This window comes from Cottoperca gobio, chromosome 6, assembly GCF_900634415.1.
Source record: "Cottoperca gobio chromosome 6, fCotGob3.1, whole genome shotgun sequence".
NCBI lineage: Eukaryota > Metazoa > Chordata > Actinopteri > Perciformes > Bovichtidae > Cottoperca > Cottoperca gobio.
In genome coordinates this window covers 8244879-8262963 of record NC_041360.1, presented here as the reverse complement: position 1 = coordinate 8262963, position 18085 = coordinate 8244879, and the positions used below count along the sequence as shown (strand labels likewise).

Below are 18085 nucleotides of genomic sequence, written 5' to 3'. Positions count from 1 at the left end.
GGGATCTTGCTTGTTTGTAATGTTTTAGAACTGCTGAAATGACAAGACCTACAATGTGTTATGGTAAATCAAACCAGTCGACACGTCAGTCATTGTGATTCTGCTTTCACAAAGAAACGTCTCGTTTTGGTTCCTTGTTTTGCTTCTCCAGAGTAGAAGTGTTTCACAATGAGTCACACCAGACAGTCACATAAATAGGTAAAGTCAGTACCGGTAGTTGTTTCTTAGAAGTGGTTAACGCTCTGAAGATGTACGTACACGTACACACACACGATTTAGAAAAACGTTTATTTTCACAAAAGAAAAAAAAGGGAGCGAGAAATCAGACCAAACTAAATAATATTAAATTCTCTAAACGAGTAAAAAGTTCTTAAGTGTGTTCTGCAGGTTATCTGTTGTCACTTCTTTGAGAAACACTAATCAAACATTATTAGGATCAGTCACACAGAATGCACCACCTGCTGTGATGGTGTTAACATCCCACAATATTCAGGAGAGGGTCTGCAGCAGGTCAGTAAAAAAGAGCGATGTTGCCAGAAGCAAACTGACAATGTTGGAATCCTTAGTAGTTTTCTGCCGTTGCTTGGCAGAGGTTTTGAGTCAATTTGGGTTTCGGACAGTCTTTGCATTCGTCTCAGCTTTTGGGCTGTCGGAGCAGGCCACGGATCCTGCGGACCAGGGCCTGGATGAAGGTGTAGCGGGAGCGGACCTGGCTGTACAAACCCTCCACGTCCAGCAGCTTCCTCTGCAGAGCCTCTCCAAAACCGGCGGCCATGTCGCTCTTCAGCTGCAGTCGCACAAACAGAAGACAAGACAGAGGGATCAGAAATAAGGGAGGTGGTAACATACATATGTAAACAGATGCACAACATGTTTGTCAGTGCAGCATTCAAAGTGTAAACTACATGAAGCTCCGGCCCACAAGTGCCATTTCTTACCAGGTCTAGGTCTTGCTGGCTGACTCGGGACAGACCGAGGCCACGACCTCCAAACGAGTCTGAAGAGCATAAATATTTGTATTAATTGATTGCAATTGAGCCAAATTCAATCACTTCTACACCCAGTGACGAGAAACAATCACTTTACAGATGAGTTTTCCAAACTAGAGCCCAATTCACACAGGACTAGACCCCCCCCCCCCCCCCCATGTTTTATACAGGAACTTACTTTTAAAACTTACTTCATTATTCCCCAGGTATGATGTGGATGATGTGTAAATATGAAAAATATTTTATTATATAGGCTAATTTATGTTTATATAATATTCACAAACGCAACGCAGCCTCCATAATTCCTAGAAACTTTTTTTTTTTTTTTTTTTTTAGAATGAAACCCCAAATCACCAAGGTGCCGATTCGCATGATCTCTTGTGTTTTGTGAATAGTCGGCACTTTGCAGCGGACGTTTTACTTAACAAATTACAGATATGGCAGATTCCCCATCAAGATCACAGACGACCTCTGCAATAATTTAAATGACTGTAGTTCCCCAGGTTATACTAATCCCTTGCAAATAGGGCTTAGGTCTGCAAACTGCTAGTTGTGTCAAGTCTTCTTTAAAAGAAATTGTGTATATCTGTAACATATTTTCTCACCGTCTGTGAGGCGAGATCTATACAAACTGGCTCCAGGCATCAGGGAGTCCTTGGGGTCCGTGGGAGTACAATGCAACAGGTAGTACTCCAGGTGGCGCCACAACACAAACAAACACGTCTCGATAACGTCTGAGGAAGAGGCAGGTCAAGGCATTTCACAGAAATTCATGATTTCCACTAGAAGTTATTCCAACTCACTGAAGAGAACTCTTACTCACAAGTATAAAATAAAAGGCTATATGAGAGTTGATTATTTTTTTTTTTTCTGGTGTGCTGAAACACAAAAACACAATATGTAGTGCTGTGCCTACAAAGGGCCAAAGGATACAGGAGCACAGGGCCAGCAGCTTGGCTCTGTTGTTGATGAGCTGGACCAGTCGTCTCTTGGCGAGCAGGCTTCTCTGTACTGATGAGATTTTCTCCACCCCTCCCTGGGCCTGACACCAGGCCTTGGCACAACTACAGAGAAGATGTCTGTGGTTAGAACTGAAGACAATGCATGTTGTAGCCAAGAAGGTGCAGAAAATAAAGAACAGTTACTTTATATTCATACCTTAACTTTTAAATGGTACTATAAAAACAGTTTGCTGAATGTGTACAGGAGTGTGGTGAGCATGAGACTCAGTGAATCAGTGTATTTGTTCATCATTACCTCCTTGAGCTCCTCAGGAGGCAGCTGATCCAGGCTCTGCAGCTTGCCCAAGCTTTGTCTATGACTCTGGTGGAACCGGAAGAAATCTGCAGCGCTGTTCTTCAGCAGGTACAGGACCAGACCCAGGCTTGGGGCCCGGGAGTAAGCCATCGATGGCAGGGCGGATGAGAGATCTGAAGAAAAAAAAAAAGCGCTGCAGTTCAGTCTCTCACTTGTGTAAAAGTGGTGCTGAAAATGAAAAGCTGTAAAAGCTAAAAGTGCCTCAATAGGACTTATACTGAAACAAAAGTAGAAGAGTATGGCTTGTTCACACAGTATAAAGAGACACGAGTCAAATCCAATCTTGAGTATTGGCAGAATATCACCGACCTGTGCGTCCTCCATCCCTGCCAGCTGGTTCGCTGCCTGACGGGCTGAAGAGGCAGATGCTGAACTGGGCCTGCGCTGAGCTCTGCAGCAGCAGGGTTTGGCAGTACTCCATGATGTTAGCACACACCTGGGTACAGAGGACAGCACCTCTCAGGTCACTGACATTGCATTACTGATGAATAATCATGACTATGCATGCAAGACTCCACACACATTGTTTTAGTTTTTAATCCCTCCCCCCCACTGTCCATTATACTGTTAGAATATGTGAAAAATGGTAAAACTAGAAAAACACATTTCAAGGCAAGAAGCTTATATAAACTACTGCTAAAGGAATGACAAAGTAATCACAGGCACGTGCACCGTACATCTAGAACTACTTCATTTATAGAAGGCTTTTTGTCAGACCTGTTGCATGGCCACCTCCATCTCCTCTCGTCTTTCTGCCGAGTCGGCAGGTGCGGATATCTCGGCCTGCTTTAGCAACCTCTCCCTCTCGCTCCCCGCCAGACGGCCGAGCAGAGACAGACAGAGACGCTGAAAAAGAAGAGACGCATTACTGACTGTACAATTTTACACATTGGAATGGATGTGCATTAGCAGGGATACAGAAGATTTCATGACAAAAACAATGGCAGCTGTCTAACCTGGAATCTGTTGATGTGACCCTGGAACTCCATAAGAGCAGCACTGTTGACCTCCCCGCCCGTCTCAAGGGCACCTGAGAGACCAAGCAGTACATGAACAACACCATTCATCGAGTCTCTGATATGTGAATGTGTGGTCTGCACAATGCAAATGGGAAAATATAAAAAGATGGCAAAGTGAATAAAAACAGCAGGTCGAGCGTTTATTCATGTACCTGGCAGCGCCGTCTTACTGATGATGCCAGTAAGCAAAGAGAGCTCCTGCAACGCTCCCATACTGAGCTCCTGACAGCGCAACAGGGACTGAATGGTGTCGGCATGCACAATCAGCCACTGGAGAACCTACACACACACACACACACACACACACACACACACACACACACACACACACACACACACACACACACACACACACACACACACACACACACACACACACACACACACACACACACACACACACACACACACACACACACACACACACACACACACACACACACACACACACACACACACACACACACACACACACACAAAGAGAAAGTTAGAATGCGCTATGGTTATAAAGCTGTAATTTTTCATGATCTTTATGTTTACCAAAACTATAATGTGCACACACTCAACTATATTAATTTCCGCCCTCTGATACAGAAAAAATTCAAGTTGTAAAAGGTTCACTCATTTTCAAATTAAAGCAGTAATCCTCACTATGGTCTAAAGAGTCAGTATTAGTATTAGTAAGCAGTTAATGAGTCCAGTAAGGGACTCATTATTAACATACTGAATTTCAAGGTTATAGAAAAAAAAAAATACAATCCAAAAAGAGTAGCCTTTGCGATACCAATAGTTGTGTGCTTACCTGTGCCGCCCCCTGCTGGTGATTCATGGTGGTAGAGGTCAGGATCACCTGAAAGAGCCTCAAGGTCGGTAGGAGAATCTGCCTGTAGCGGTCCATAGGGCTGGGGATGAAGCCTGATGGGTCCCTCATCATCCTGTAGACCACGAGGGAACAAACACAATCAAAAATAGGTAATGCTATAAACACACACCTTAAGATCAGACAGCATTTGCACTGGAATAAAACTAAAAAATATAACTATTTAAAATTTTCCTTGAGGAAGAAGTTGCTGACTCACTATGCTCACTTGCAAGCTTTTAATCGTCTTACAATCCGAACATAGGGTATTTATTATTATATTTAATAGTCAGGTTTGAGTGTAAGAAATATTTCATCCAAAATGACCAATTTAAAAACATTAATAACATCCCAATTGTATAATAACAAAAACACATTTGGAAGGTACTTCAACACCTCTTTCCTTCCTTTTCCACATCCTTACCTGTGTGCATCGCTGCCAGGTACCATGTCAAACACCTGACACTCTATCAGTTGTGCCACCAGCCCACAGCGCAGCAGCTCCACTGCTCCCTGCCCCGTCTTAGCCACACGAGTCAGCAGAGCCTGAGAACACACAGCAGACTTGCACCTTCACAATCCTGTACTAACAGAGGCTACTTTAAACAGTGCAAAACATAGTGTGCAGATCTCCTCACCATCTTGCTCTCATAGATGTAGAGTGGTTTGAGTAGGGGCGGCTGAGGTGTGAGCAGGCTCTGCAGGGCGACATCATCCTGTCTCAGGCTCTCAACTAGCGATCGCAGGTAGCCGCTGTTGCAGACGTAAACCAGCCACTGATTCTGACGGTCTATGGACAGGATCCGGTCCAGCACCGCAAGAGCCAACATCTGTCAGAGAGGGAGAGAAGACATGGATGACAAAGCAAGTACAGAGTAAAACAAAGAGCATGGCTCGGTATTCAAAAAAATATAAATATAGGAAGTATTTGTCTCAGCTAATCAGACTGAATGTCTCCCATTGTTAGCCTCTCAACAGATCATTTCATTTAATATGTATTAAAGTTTATTTATAGGTCTTTCATTTTCAAAAACTTGATGATTTCATGTGGGGAGATCAGGGGAGCGAGTTGTATAGTTTGGCTCTTACTCTGCTGATTTCATGGCCGTCACAGGCGTCCCGACACACCACCTCCATTAGAGCCTTGCCATAGCTCTCAATGATAGCAAGATTCTCTCTCTGCAGTTTGGAGAAACCATCTTCGGGGGCTGTGAGACGCTCCCACATTGCCTTCCCTGCTGGAGGGATGGAGAGAAACATTTTCTTAGATGACCGGACAACATCTGTGCATTGTCTCTTTGACACAATACCAAATAAAGATTGCATCTGTAAGAAATTGGCCACACAGCATTAAGACAACCTTTGTCAGACAATACCAGAAATGATCAATTTGTCCACATCATGCCTGAAATAAATAATCTGAATTATGCATATTTTCCAGACAGTGTGTAATAATGTTTTGTGTTGTACCTGTCTGCAGAGTGTCAGGTTCTTCAGGTTTCTGGGCAATTTGAAGATAGTAAAGCAGGGAGCCATACAAGTGAGCACGCAGACGCTGGTATCCACCTCCTTAAAGTGCAAAAGACAATATTATAAAATCTAACCTCACCAAGCTTTATCCTTGCAACATATCCTATGTGAGAACTGTGGGTTTATGTCATCACTAACCAGTACAAAGGATGAAGTCCAGCAGCTTGCGGAGAATCAGGTGCAGGGCGGAGTTGGCGATGGAGGCAAAGCCAGAGGATGCTTCTAATCCCGCCCCCTGCTGCTGCTCAGACAGGACTGATTGGCTGAGGTGGGCTGTCAGAGTGAAGACTGCCCCGGCAACAATGGGCATCAGTTCTCCTGCTGCATCCTCAGATAGCACCTGAACAATACACAGCAACATTTACATTTAGTGTTACAACAACTTACAGATTTGAGGTGATTGTTATGTCAGCTCTCTACTTCAATTGATTAAATACACATGTAATTGTAAGTACAGAATAAAATGAATGACACCCTTGAAGATGTTCCTGACTACGAGTATGGGGTGATGAAAATTGTACCTAGCCAAACATTTTAATGAATGACTGCACCCACTAAACAGTTTGGATATCCTTGCTGCACTAATCCCCCTCCATGTGACAAACACCCTCACTGACCTTATCATGCAGGTCTAGCAGCAGGTCTCTGATGATGAGCTGCCTGTCATCAGCAGGTATGAGATCGACAGGGCAGGCGGTCAGCAGAGTCTCCACCAGGCTCCTCCAGGACCGCAGCGCATGCCGCTTTGCACTCAAACTCCTACGGACGCGATTGCGCTCCACCACCTGCTGCAGGATGGAGTTCACCTCCTGGGAGAACACACACCGGGACAAAGATGAAGTTTTCTAGTATTTTTTGGATTTACAGCATACGGGATGAGAAATGCTGGAGCATTTTCAATCACAGCATTGGTCATAGGGAGTCATTTACATTTTGGAAACCACATTATTTAAATTACAGTCAAGCATTATGGATTCTCTCTGGTTATTCTGGCCCCCATGTGCTGCTAATTTAGTTTTAGTTCACTCACCTCCATTAACAGGGGCCTCTGACCAATGGCTGCCATTCCCTGTAGTGCGTTCACCTCAGCAACCAGCACTCTATGTAGCAACTGTAAGAAATGTAAACAAAGTATGACACAGTGGAAGATCAAACGCTAACAAATGAGTTGAAACAACACAACAGAGCTGATTACGTGTTTAACCTGGACACCCACCTTAACGTTGCACACAGTGTGTCCTTGCTCGTTGACATGCTCACAGTTGGAGATCACTTGCTCTATCTGAGTGCGCTCAAAGAAGTCCAGCTGCAGCAGCTCAGGCATATCCTGACTGAAATCAATGGCGTCCAGCACACTCAGCAACTTCCTGCGCACTGATTGCATCAAACAAGGACAAGATGAGAGTCAAAACCTCTGGTACAACTCGAAAAGAACAAGAGCCTTAAATGACAGATGGAATAAAATGATTCAAAACATTCAAGTGTGTGAAGAGGTCCTTAAATGTTGACTGTATTTAGATAAGATAAGATAAGATAAGATAAAGATAAGGTTTGATTTAAATGTGTACCAAGGAGGCACAAACCTTTAGAAACTGTGTCAAAATGCAGGAAGCCGCAGACTGATCTGGTGTCTTCCTCCATTCCAGATTCTCCATCAGCTAAACAGAAAAGTTATGAGGTTCTTAGTTTCATGCATTAATGAGCTTTGTTGTGTGTTCATGTTGATTGGGAGTGTAAGTGTAAGTGTGAGGGTGTGTGATCATTACTTTTGTATACCGTAATTTCCGGACTATTAAGCGCACCTGACTATAAGCCGCACCCAGTGAATTTTTAAAAATATGTATTTTGTACATAAATAAGCCGCACATGTCTATAAGCCGCAGGTGCTTACCGGTACATTGAAACAAATGAACTTTACACAGGCTTTAACGAAACACGGCTTGGAACAAAAATAAAAAAAATAGCAGTAAACAGTAGCCTACCAAGAAAGTCATTGGTCACGGTCTTCCTCCTCCTGTGCGCTGAAACCACTGAAGTCATCTCCTTCGGTGTCGGAGTTGAATAGCCTCAGAATTGCTTCATCTGATGTTGGATCGTTTTCATTGTCACTCTCGTCACTTTCCCCGCTGAGCTCATGCTGCCCTCTTCAACACGCAGCAGTCCAGCCTTTCGAAACCCGTTGATGATAGTGGATTTGTTGACAACAATGCTCCACGCTGTCAGGACCCACTGGCAGACTTGACCATAAGTTGCTCTTCGCATGCGGCCCGTTTTAGTGAAGGATTTCTCCCCACTTGTCATCCAAGCCTCCCCCACTGAACACGGAGCGCCACCTTAAATGCACGATTTACACTGATGTCGAGTGGCTGCAAATACTTTGTTGTGCCCCCAGGAATCACAGCTGGAATTGAGTTTGTCCTCTTGATGGCTTCTTTCACAGAATCTGTTATGTGGGCCCTCATGCTGTCCAACACGAGCAATGCCTTGTTCTTGTGAAAGAATCCTCCCGGTCGCTTGCCGTAACACTCCGTATGCCATTCATGCATTAGGCCTTCCGTCATCCATCCTTTCTTGTTGACTTTCACAACAATTCCTCTCGGGAATTTTTCTTTTGGCATCGTCATGCGTTTAAAAATCAACATCATTGTTTTTGGCTTGCAGTCGGATCTGCACAGTTGAAACACCTCGGCCGTCTGCTCTCTGTGTGTTGATCCAGTCTTCGAGACTCATTTTCTAATTCGGGCCATCTGCTTTTCTTCCCTCTGAAAGCTTTTGTTGTCTTTTTGCACTGAGTTAGTTCCTCACGCTGCCGTTTCCAACGTCTTATCATCGACTCATTAAGGCCAAGCTCCCGTGCAGCAGCTCTATTTCCTTTTCCAACTGCCAGATCAATCGCCTTCAACTTGAAAGCTGCATCATATGCATTTCTCCGTGTCTTTGCCATGGTGAGGGTGACAAAATGACTACCGTAATCAGAATGATGGGAAGTTTGAGCACGCTCGATTTACGTCACATTATGTGACTCAGTTTTTTGTCTATTTTTTTTCAAAATCCCATTTTGGCGGCATGAAGCTTGTTAAAGCGGGAAAAATCCATAAATTAGCCGCGTCATTGTATAAGCCGCGAGGTTCAAAGCGTGGGAAAAAAGTAGCGGCTTATAGTCCGGAAATTACGGTATTCATTGATTCAGTATCGGCAGACTTTGGCTAATTGAAATTTTACAATCTTTTACACCAATAAACATAAATAAAGAAATAAAAGGCCAAAATACAAGACTTTAAACCTTCAATACTGGGCAACAGATATACCTGTGTGTTGAGTGTGAGGCTGGTCATCCAACAAGAGGCTGACGAGGCGCTGTGTGTGTGACCGCTGGCGGTTCAGGGAGGTCACTCTCAGCTCAATGGCAGCTGTTTTCATGAGCCAAGACATCTGGGAGAGGGCAGCGATCTGATTACCTAAGAAAAGCAGAAAGCACATTTAAACGTGTGAAAAGTCTTTTTTTGACGTTTTCATTCATCACATTCCTCATGCTTGTGTTAATATATATTTAAGGACCGAGGGAGTTCAGTCGAGATCCTGTACTCACTAGGCAGGATGAAGGGCAGGTGCTGCAGGTGAGAGAACAGGAAGTCCTGGCTGGTTCTCAAATAGCGCATGGTGGGTCCTGATGTGTCTGGGCAGGCACACAGCTGGTAGATCACCTGGGAGAAGGAGACAATGACAGAGGCACAACAAAAAAAGAAACAAATCAGCACCACAGTATACATTCAACCTACTGGGCATAAAATACAAAAATGAAGATGCATTTTTAATAGAGGATGAAGATTACCTGGTAGCAGAGCTCAGCCAGGTGTGGGGCCTGCTGTGTGAGTACAGGTCCTGATCTCTTCTCAGTGCCTCTCTGCAGCAGACTCAGGATGGCATGCAGGCAGCTCCGTGGACACCCCAACACACCTGTAAAACAAAAAGATAACACTCAGGTCAGCTGATCCCTTTTCCATCCAAATCAAAACCCCACAAATATTTGCTAAAATCACAACCAAAATCAACATGCCAACAGCTAAAGCTGTGGTCTGACCTGGGTCCTGGAGGTTGGTGGAGGACACGGGCTTCTTGACTTCATAGCCCAGAAGATACAGGGCCAGATTTGGCATCTTCAGATCCAAGGAGGTGATGAGCAGGTTCAGCATATGGATCTGGGTTTCATGTCGGATTCTTGCAACCTTCTTTTGTGCGTCAGAGTCTAGAGGTTTGGGGGTGATGAAGTAAGTGAGTTTGAGCGTTACAGTTATGATACACAGGTTCAGCTCTCACAGTACCAAGACAGCAGGAATGAAACCAAATGCAGACGATGGTACAGTTTTCAGGCCGATATTATTATTTCTTTCTTTACAGACAACATGACGTCTCTCTCACCGTCTCCGTTCTCTGTTCCCTCCTCGGCCTCTTCATTGTCCAGACACTCCACAAAGCCTGCCATAAGCTTGTCACTCACAGCCTGAGGGACAGGGACAAAGAAAGTTCTCAACTTCAAATGTAGTTCCACACTTCACAACAGTGAAGATCACTAACTTCTTCCCAAGTCATGCTGACAGCATCATGCAGTACAATATCGGTACATTGGTCAAATGTGCCCGTACATATTGTTATGTTTGAATTATTACCATTTTGGGTTAATGTAATCCACATTGAAGGGACTATATAAAAAGCAGAATGACATTGAGGATTTAATTATATGTAATTAAAATATTATAGTATAATATTTCTGTTCTGTTGTTACCATTCTCTTTTGCGTACGGCTTATTGTTTGGCTATAAATCCCGAAGCTTTGTAGGAAAAGGTATTTTTCATTTGTATGTACCTGGTCATGTGTGAAATCTCCCACCAGCCTATTCTGAATGTTGGGGTAGTTGGCGATACGACGCAGAATCTTGGCACTCTGGAAGGCAGCTTCCGGGTTGGAGCTGCTGTGGTACAGATACCTGCAAGGGACAAACATAGGCCACCATTAAGTTACAACCATTGTGAACAAAAGAGTAGTTTTTCTAAAATATCACCTACAATGACTTCTGATGAGGCTTTATGACATTTAAACTCTACTGACGAGTAAAGTATGGAGAGATACAGGAACAGACTCAACAGAAATCACAACCACGGCGTTAATACCACAGTTTGCATCAAAACCTTGATGCCCTTTTTACCTGGCAATATTGACGATGTGATCTGCCCTTCGAGTTTGAGGACTGACCCCCTGGAGGAGCTGCTCCAAGGGGGAAACCAGCAGGGAGGCCTGGCTCTCCCTGAGGAGGTCCATGAACACCACCTCCTTCTGCAGAGCCAAGTCCAGCAGGCACAGGCAACGCAGCACCGCCGACTCCAAGTGCTTCTTACCTGTCGGGAGTAACGGAGCATGTCAGCACACACACACACACACACACACACACACACACACACACACACACACACACACACACACACACACACACACACACACACACACACACACACACACACACACACACACACACACACACACACACACACACACACACACACTTTCTCTGACAGCAGCATATGTTCTCTCACCAGGGAAGGGTGCATAGGTGTCCAGCTGGCGTACACCTTCCTCCAGCAGGCTGAGGCAGAGGGCCAATGTGGGCGAGTCGTTGAGCAGGTGGAACATGACGCTGTGGCCGGGGGGCTTGTGTGCCGCGATCTGCTCACCCTGCAGCTCCAACATTTCCTCGACAAAGTCTGACGGCTGGGGCTCGTAGTCACGCAGCAGCTTGTGGAAAACTTCCAGGACAGCATCAGCAACCTCCCACTGAGAGATGGCAAACATGGAAAACAAATGAACAGATGTATGTGTAGTTCAAAGAGCATACATGCATGCTGCAGCTACAGGTCTTCATCTTGTGAAGACATCGGGAGAGCACTACACAGCACTTTACCTTCTCAGCTGGATGGCGATATGCTCTGGTGGGGAAGGGGAGGAACACAGAGTCACGCAAGAAGTTCAGGTAGGGCTGAAAGCCTGGCGCACGTAACCCCGCCCCTAAATTTATGGGCATACTGCTCTCGACCAATGTGCTGATCAGATGACAGAAGCCTCGTGTCAGGGGATACTCTTCGCAGCTCGACTCAATCTCATTCAGCTCCACCTGAGAACCAAACAAAAAAATAAGTCTGAAAGTTTGCCACCCAAATGTGAAACTCCTTACAGGTAATACAACTTTTGAACTGGAGGTTTTTCACTTTGATGAGAGAATAAAGTCTTTTTTTAAAGTCTTTTTATTGAATTACAACTGAATTTTTGGGCATCAGTCAAATGTTATCTTAATGTTGACAAATTAAAAATGATCCTGGCAGCCCATGTGGTCTAAATGCTCTCTGTACCAACTAATGAAGCATCTTATTTGCCTCATCTTGAAGTTGAGAGAGACAGAGAATCATTCAAAACTTTCCTTCAAATTGGGCAACACAAAAGACTTACCTCAATTCCAGCTGCCTGCCTCTGGCCTGGGGCTCGCACCGTCTGAAGGATCTGAGGTAAAAGAACATGAAGTTAGAAAACTTAAAATCTGACACAAAGATATCTGACAAACATGGCAAAATGCGAAACTCAAAACAATGTCACATCAACACTACAAGAATTAAGCCTTTGAGATTAAAATAGAGTACAGCCTCCATGTTGGAAAATCTTGTGTTGTTGGTCTGCTATTATAGGCAACATAAGATCACTTCACAGACTCGATCCTCTATCCTTATATAGATATCAAATGAATAATCTTCAGTAATTACGTTCACACTTCATACGACACTGCTCTTCTTAAAAAGTCATCGACTAAAATTGTTCTATTCATTTTTGAAAGGCTAACCTGAGTGTATTCCAGTGACTGCCAGAGTGAAGCAGCGATCTCTGGTGACTTCCCAAAAGCTGCCAGGCAGTGCAGGAGCTCAGCCTTCAGGACGGGAGGAACGCTGCACTGTAGCAACCCCAACATCACGACCACTGGGGTCCACTGGGGATGCTCACACAACGCCAGTCGAGCATTTTCACTCTAAGAGAAGAAAAAAAAACATCACACACCAATACAGTTAGATGAGGACAATCTCAGCAACCTGAATGTACAGAGTTTTCCAAGACACAAGGGTGAGAATATCAGGAATTTATCTTGACCTAAATGTTGCTTTTAGAATTTGTGTAATATGAGCACATGACCAACGATGCCCAGCGTTCTAGTGAATCGTGTTCCATACCCATGTAATGATGGTGGTGAGCAGCTGCAGGAATGAGGTGAGTCCTTCCAGCTCTCTCTGGGTGATGCCTCTCAGTGACGGGTGGCGGAACTGTGCTGCATCTGGATTTGGAAAGTCTCGCCGCAGGTTCTCATGGTAGAGCATGAGGGAGTGAAAGAAATGTTCCCAAGACACTGGGCTGCCTGAAACTCCCTGGATGTTGTCACCTGAACACATGTACATGAAGTTAGTTGGTATTCATTTGGATATGTATTGAACTAAATCAAAAGGCTTTCAGAGGCTGCTGGTCAGATCGCTAAAATAGTCAATATTCTAATGGCAGAAATTCCCAATCGAGATCAACACAAACTGCAATGAATGTGTCCTTGTCAAGAGGCCAGACTGCACATCAAATGTTCAACAGTTTCAATTTCAGATATCAATCTGAAAATATGTTCATTCTTATTCAATCCCAGACAGTTCACCTTTAAGTCTTTCACGTTATACCAAAACTCTGCTCTTACTGTGCGTTGCTCCGTTGGTTTTAAGCAAGCTGAAGGAGTAGTGGGCACACTGAGGACCATTGGCGAGCCCTTTCAGCATACGGAGATAGGAGATATAGAGGGTGGAGGGCAGGAGGTCTCCCATCTGACGTACAAACTTGGACAGAACCACCTGCAACGAAGCATCGGTAAAGAGAAAACCTTTCAACAAAGAGACATACATGGTAGTGTCGTCCCCCCCCCGAGATCCAAATTCAACATTTCAGATTTTCTTCGCCTTTCACTACAATTCTTGGTGTGAGGAGAAATCAGGTTCCAGGAAATGCAGCTGTTACCTGTTTATGTGGAGGCCTTTGCAGTGCCATTGCCAGGTAGGATCCCTGCAGGGAGGTGTGTTGAAGAGACTCTGTGGGACACCAGAACTCCAGACCCAACTCCAGCCCAAATGAGTCCTTACTGTAAAACTCTCCTATCTGGAAGGACAAAGCAGAACCAAAATTACAAACTCACAGTGTGAGGCAGCTTTCTTTCTTACACACTTTTACCCTTTGCTTTTAAATGTTGCTCATATAGTAATAGAAGCTTATTCTACTCCTGCAGTCAGTACCTTATAACATTATTAGTTCAATCTTTAATCTGTAAAAGGTGATGTTAGCTGGTATGTGTATGTATGTGTTTGTAATAAAAAGGACACTGACGAGGATCATGAGGTGGTCTAAGTCCTTGCGTATCGATGATGGAAGCTCGCTGTCCATCTGTAGCGACATGTGCACCAGACGAGCATCTTCATCAGCGCGGTTACGAAGCTGTTTCACCTATAAACAAAGCAAAAAGATGTCAATTAAATCATTTAAAATCAGCATGAAAAATAACAAAACTACAACCTGATAACTAATCAGACAAGCTGCACGACAGCATGACATCCATACAATTCAATCTCTTACTTAAGTATAAACATTGGTAGCATCCCTCACCTTCATTGGCATGAGAGCCAGGAAGTCTGTGATGAGTGAATGGAGGCGGCGGATGTAAAACTCTTCCTGGGAAAAACTCTCACATCCCAGGATACCCTCCTTCATAAACAGGAAGACATCTCCCAGTAGAGCCTGGTCCGTCAGAGCCTCGTCTGCCTCAGTGAACTCAACCAGGGCTGCGCAGCACACACATACAAATAAACCAAATTTAAAATGTCTGCTATATTTGAGACCTCATATTCCTTGAAAGGTTTTCATCCAACAGCTACAAAGCATATTGAATGCATGTCCAATAACTAAGGACCTTACCACATCCCTGTGGTAGCTGAGAAAGGACCCTCAGAGACAGAGCCCAGGCCAGTCGACACACAGCCTGCAGACCTGGAAGTTTCCACGGCTGGCCGTCCATCAGACGGCTGTGCACTGCAGACACATACTGCCTCTCAGTCAGCAGCGGCAGGGCTTGGATCAGATCTAGATAGATAGATAGATACTTTATTGATCCCGAGGGAGGAACACAGAGACAATCTTTCACTAGCTGTAGAAGAAAAACACTGAAACCAACAGCAATCAAAGCAACAAGAAGTATGTTTTAGTGGATTTAACCAGCGACTTCAATCAAAGTTAAAATGATACACATCATATGTAGTTGCATCTTCTTACCTTCTCTATCTTCTGTTCCCTGTTCTACGAAGCTGACATCCAAGCAGTAGAGTAGTGCCATGACCAGAGCTAGGTTCACGCTGTCCAATGAGCCATCAGCTTGAGCGGTCACTGTCTCCAGGTGGCCAATGAGAGCCAGGGTGTCGTCTTTAGACAAAGGTGATTGGCAGGTCCATGAAAACAGGCTGTCTGCCAGCGCCTGTCGGCATTCTTTAATGAGGGCAGAGACCTGGGGACAAGAGATGGGGTTAAATGTTGTCCATATATTCTACTACACCATGTTTCTTCTTCAGTGACTACAGAAAGCTACTGACTTAACACTCGTCGAGTACGACTGAAAATGAAAATATTGCAAAGATAATTATCTGTGTTTCATATTACCACAAGAGATTTGCTCCCACCTCTTTCCTGTGCTTCTCATTGCCCAGGCCGCGCTCCTTCTGCAGGCGTTCAAACTCACGCGTCACATTTATCTCCGACACCAAGGTCAGGACGCGTTTGGTCAGACCCTGGTTCATTAATTCATCTGTAAAACGCGTTGTCAAAGCCACCAGCTCTCCACTGAGAAAACAAGCAACAGTGCAGGTCAATAACAAGGACACATGGGTATTGAGAAAAAAGGCACCTGTCACTGCTTGAATGCACTACTTGTAGATGGCAGTATTACCTCAGGTCCAGGGTGAAGGTTTTGCCATGGCGTGACTGTATGAGTGTGCGCAGGGAGTTGGCTACACAAAGCTTTCCATCCCAGTAGAGCAGCACTGCTACTAGACCTCGTGTCAGACCTGGAAAGTGGGGCTGCTGCTGCTCACCTGGTGAAAGATAAATATTTTCAGAGAATCTATTTTGTGAAACCTCAATGTCTTTACTACAGAAGGTCATGCAAGACTTTGTCTCCAAACCATGGATTTAAATGAGGACAAACCTCAAATGAAATAACCATTATAGACTAATGCGAGTGTTTTATCAACAACACAAAATACCACACATTACACGCTCAGCAAATCTAAGTTATATATTTTTCTTATGTCCACTTTACCTGCTAACAGAAGCTCTAAAGCTGCCAACTCTCCAATATCAAACAAATCGCTGAGGATGAAGGCCTCCGAGAGAAGCTGCTCTGGAAGGAGCCGTGACCCCTGCTGTCCTTGGATGGCGATGCCTTCTGTGCTGGCTTTACGCACTTTCTCTCTCTGCTCTGCACTCTTTGGCTGAAAGTTAAGTAAAGACCAGATGATATTAGCATTACAGTCTCAAGACACACTGTATATAAATATGCATCAATGTGCACCAAGGAAGGTGTAGGATACACAGAAAGAACACTATTGTAACATTCACATATGAAATGACGTATCTCACCGGGTTCTTATAGAGTGAGAGAAAGTGTGGTTTGTGTTTCTTCAGCTGCAGGTCCAGGAGGTGGACGCTCTCTGGCTGTCTCCTCAACACCGCCCCGTCCACCGTCTCCCACAACTCCTTCAGCGGCCCCCACAGACTGGCTCCTGGATGGGTAAATGGGTTTTCAAAAGGTCTTGTATCATCACACATGCACAGAACGGATTTCTGACCGTGAATATGGGACTAGTTTCTTATATCCATACAGATACCATTTGTATCTCTTCCTTTATGCGTTTGTGTATCTGATACATGACATGACTGATTTTCAGATTGATTTTTCTCTGCTGAATCCTGCACTTATCTTGGACTCAAATTTGTCAAGAATCAAATTCTATTCCATTAATGAAAATATGTAAACATGAATGACTAAATGTTTAAGCAATAAATAGTATCTCTAATATCTGATGTTAATGATGGGACAGGCTGTTGGGCTGTGACTTTTTCAGGATGTTGATATTGTGAATCTCTTTCAGACTGCAACAATATGTATTAACAAGTAATATGATGCTGATCCATGAACACCATACAGACTTATAAAGACGATGAAAGATGGATATGTGATTGACAGTAAATGACAGTACCAGTAAACTGACCTTATTACTTCAATGTACATGTTTTTCTTTTAAAGTTTGTGATTACAAATGTAGCCTACAATTTCAAACAGAATTTGTAATTATTGATTATTGTATTATAAACCCCTAAAGTGCCTAGCTGTCACTAAGCAACATCAACCATGTCTGGTCGTTACCAGTAAACAACTCTGACTCACTCAGTGCCCATCGACAAGAGAGGCCAGTTCAATAGTCTGAACCTTAATTTAACTGTTACACGAACTTGTCTGTAAACTATGCGTGGCACAACAACAGAAATCCAGAAGTACAAAAATATATGGGAAAAATGGCAGATATGTATGTGCTTGTTCCAAATCAGTTTCAGTTTTGCGTCCATAAGTAAACTCGTCTGTTGACTCATTTGACAAGAGTTGAGTCAGAGATGTGATATTGCCCGTATGTGGGTCGAATGTAAAAATGTTGTAACGTGAAGTGTAGCTAACCGTGTTTTCCCATCGAATAGTTTAACCAAAATTAGCTAAACTAACATGTCTTTGCAGGGTAAGCTAAGTTAGCCTAGCAGCCCGAGTCTGAATTTGAGTGATCATTCACCATGTGGTCAAAACATGACATGCGTCAAAACAGGCACTGAAAGCGAATATGTTCGTGCTTATCTGTGAAATAATGATTTATAACAACTGCTAGGAATTAACACAAATAGCCACTATATGAAATAAATATAGTTCATACCCGAATTTACCGCCATCTGCGCCGCCATGATACCCTCGGAAAATTGGACAGGAGGTGCTGTGCTTGTGCCGGTGTGAAATTTAAAATGATCAATTCTATAAACACGCTTTCATAACACGTGTTCAAACAACATTCGTCAGTTCTAATTAAATCTGAATACTGGGTGATTGGGTCGGTAAAATATTTTTAAACATTGCCGAAACTCTGTTTAATCCCTTCAGGCGAGGTCCTCGGGCCGTTGGAGCCGCCTGGCTAGCTTTATGGGAATTGTAGTTTACTAATGCAGATTA

General features: G+C 44.0%; 1 protein-coding gene across 1 annotated transcript; it reads right to left on the bottom strand.

Moving 5' to 3' along the window:
• Nucleotides 1-270: 270 nt before the first annotated feature.
• On the bottom strand, nt 271-18023 carry nup205 (nucleoporin 205). Its single transcript, XM_029434622.1, is given in 43 exon segments — nt 271-787; nt 939-997; nt 1595-1723; nt 1923-2028; nt 2030-2053; nt 2247-2419; nt 2616-2742; nt 3024-3152; nt 3263-3336; nt 3478-3604; nt 4128-4260; nt 4609-4730; nt 4823-5014; nt 5274-5422; nt 5655-5753; nt 5853-6054; nt 6332-6523; nt 6745-6825; nt 6931-7088; nt 7298-7372; nt 9023-9172; nt 9304-9418; nt 9547-9671; nt 9796-9960; nt 10134-10215; nt 10579-10699; nt 10919-11108; nt 11304-11541; nt 11669-11878; nt 12211-12261; nt 12596-12778; nt 12978-13183; nt 13481-13631; nt 13795-13932; nt 14158-14274; nt 14434-14609; nt 14743-14907; nt 15097-15325; nt 15498-15657; nt 15764-15908; nt 16136-16307; nt 16456-16598; nt 17796-18023. Coding segments are annotated over 43 exon segments (5964 nt in total). The 5' UTR covers nt 17824-18023; the 3' UTR covers nt 271-634.
• Between the last annotated feature and the right edge of the window lie 62 nt (nt 18024-18085).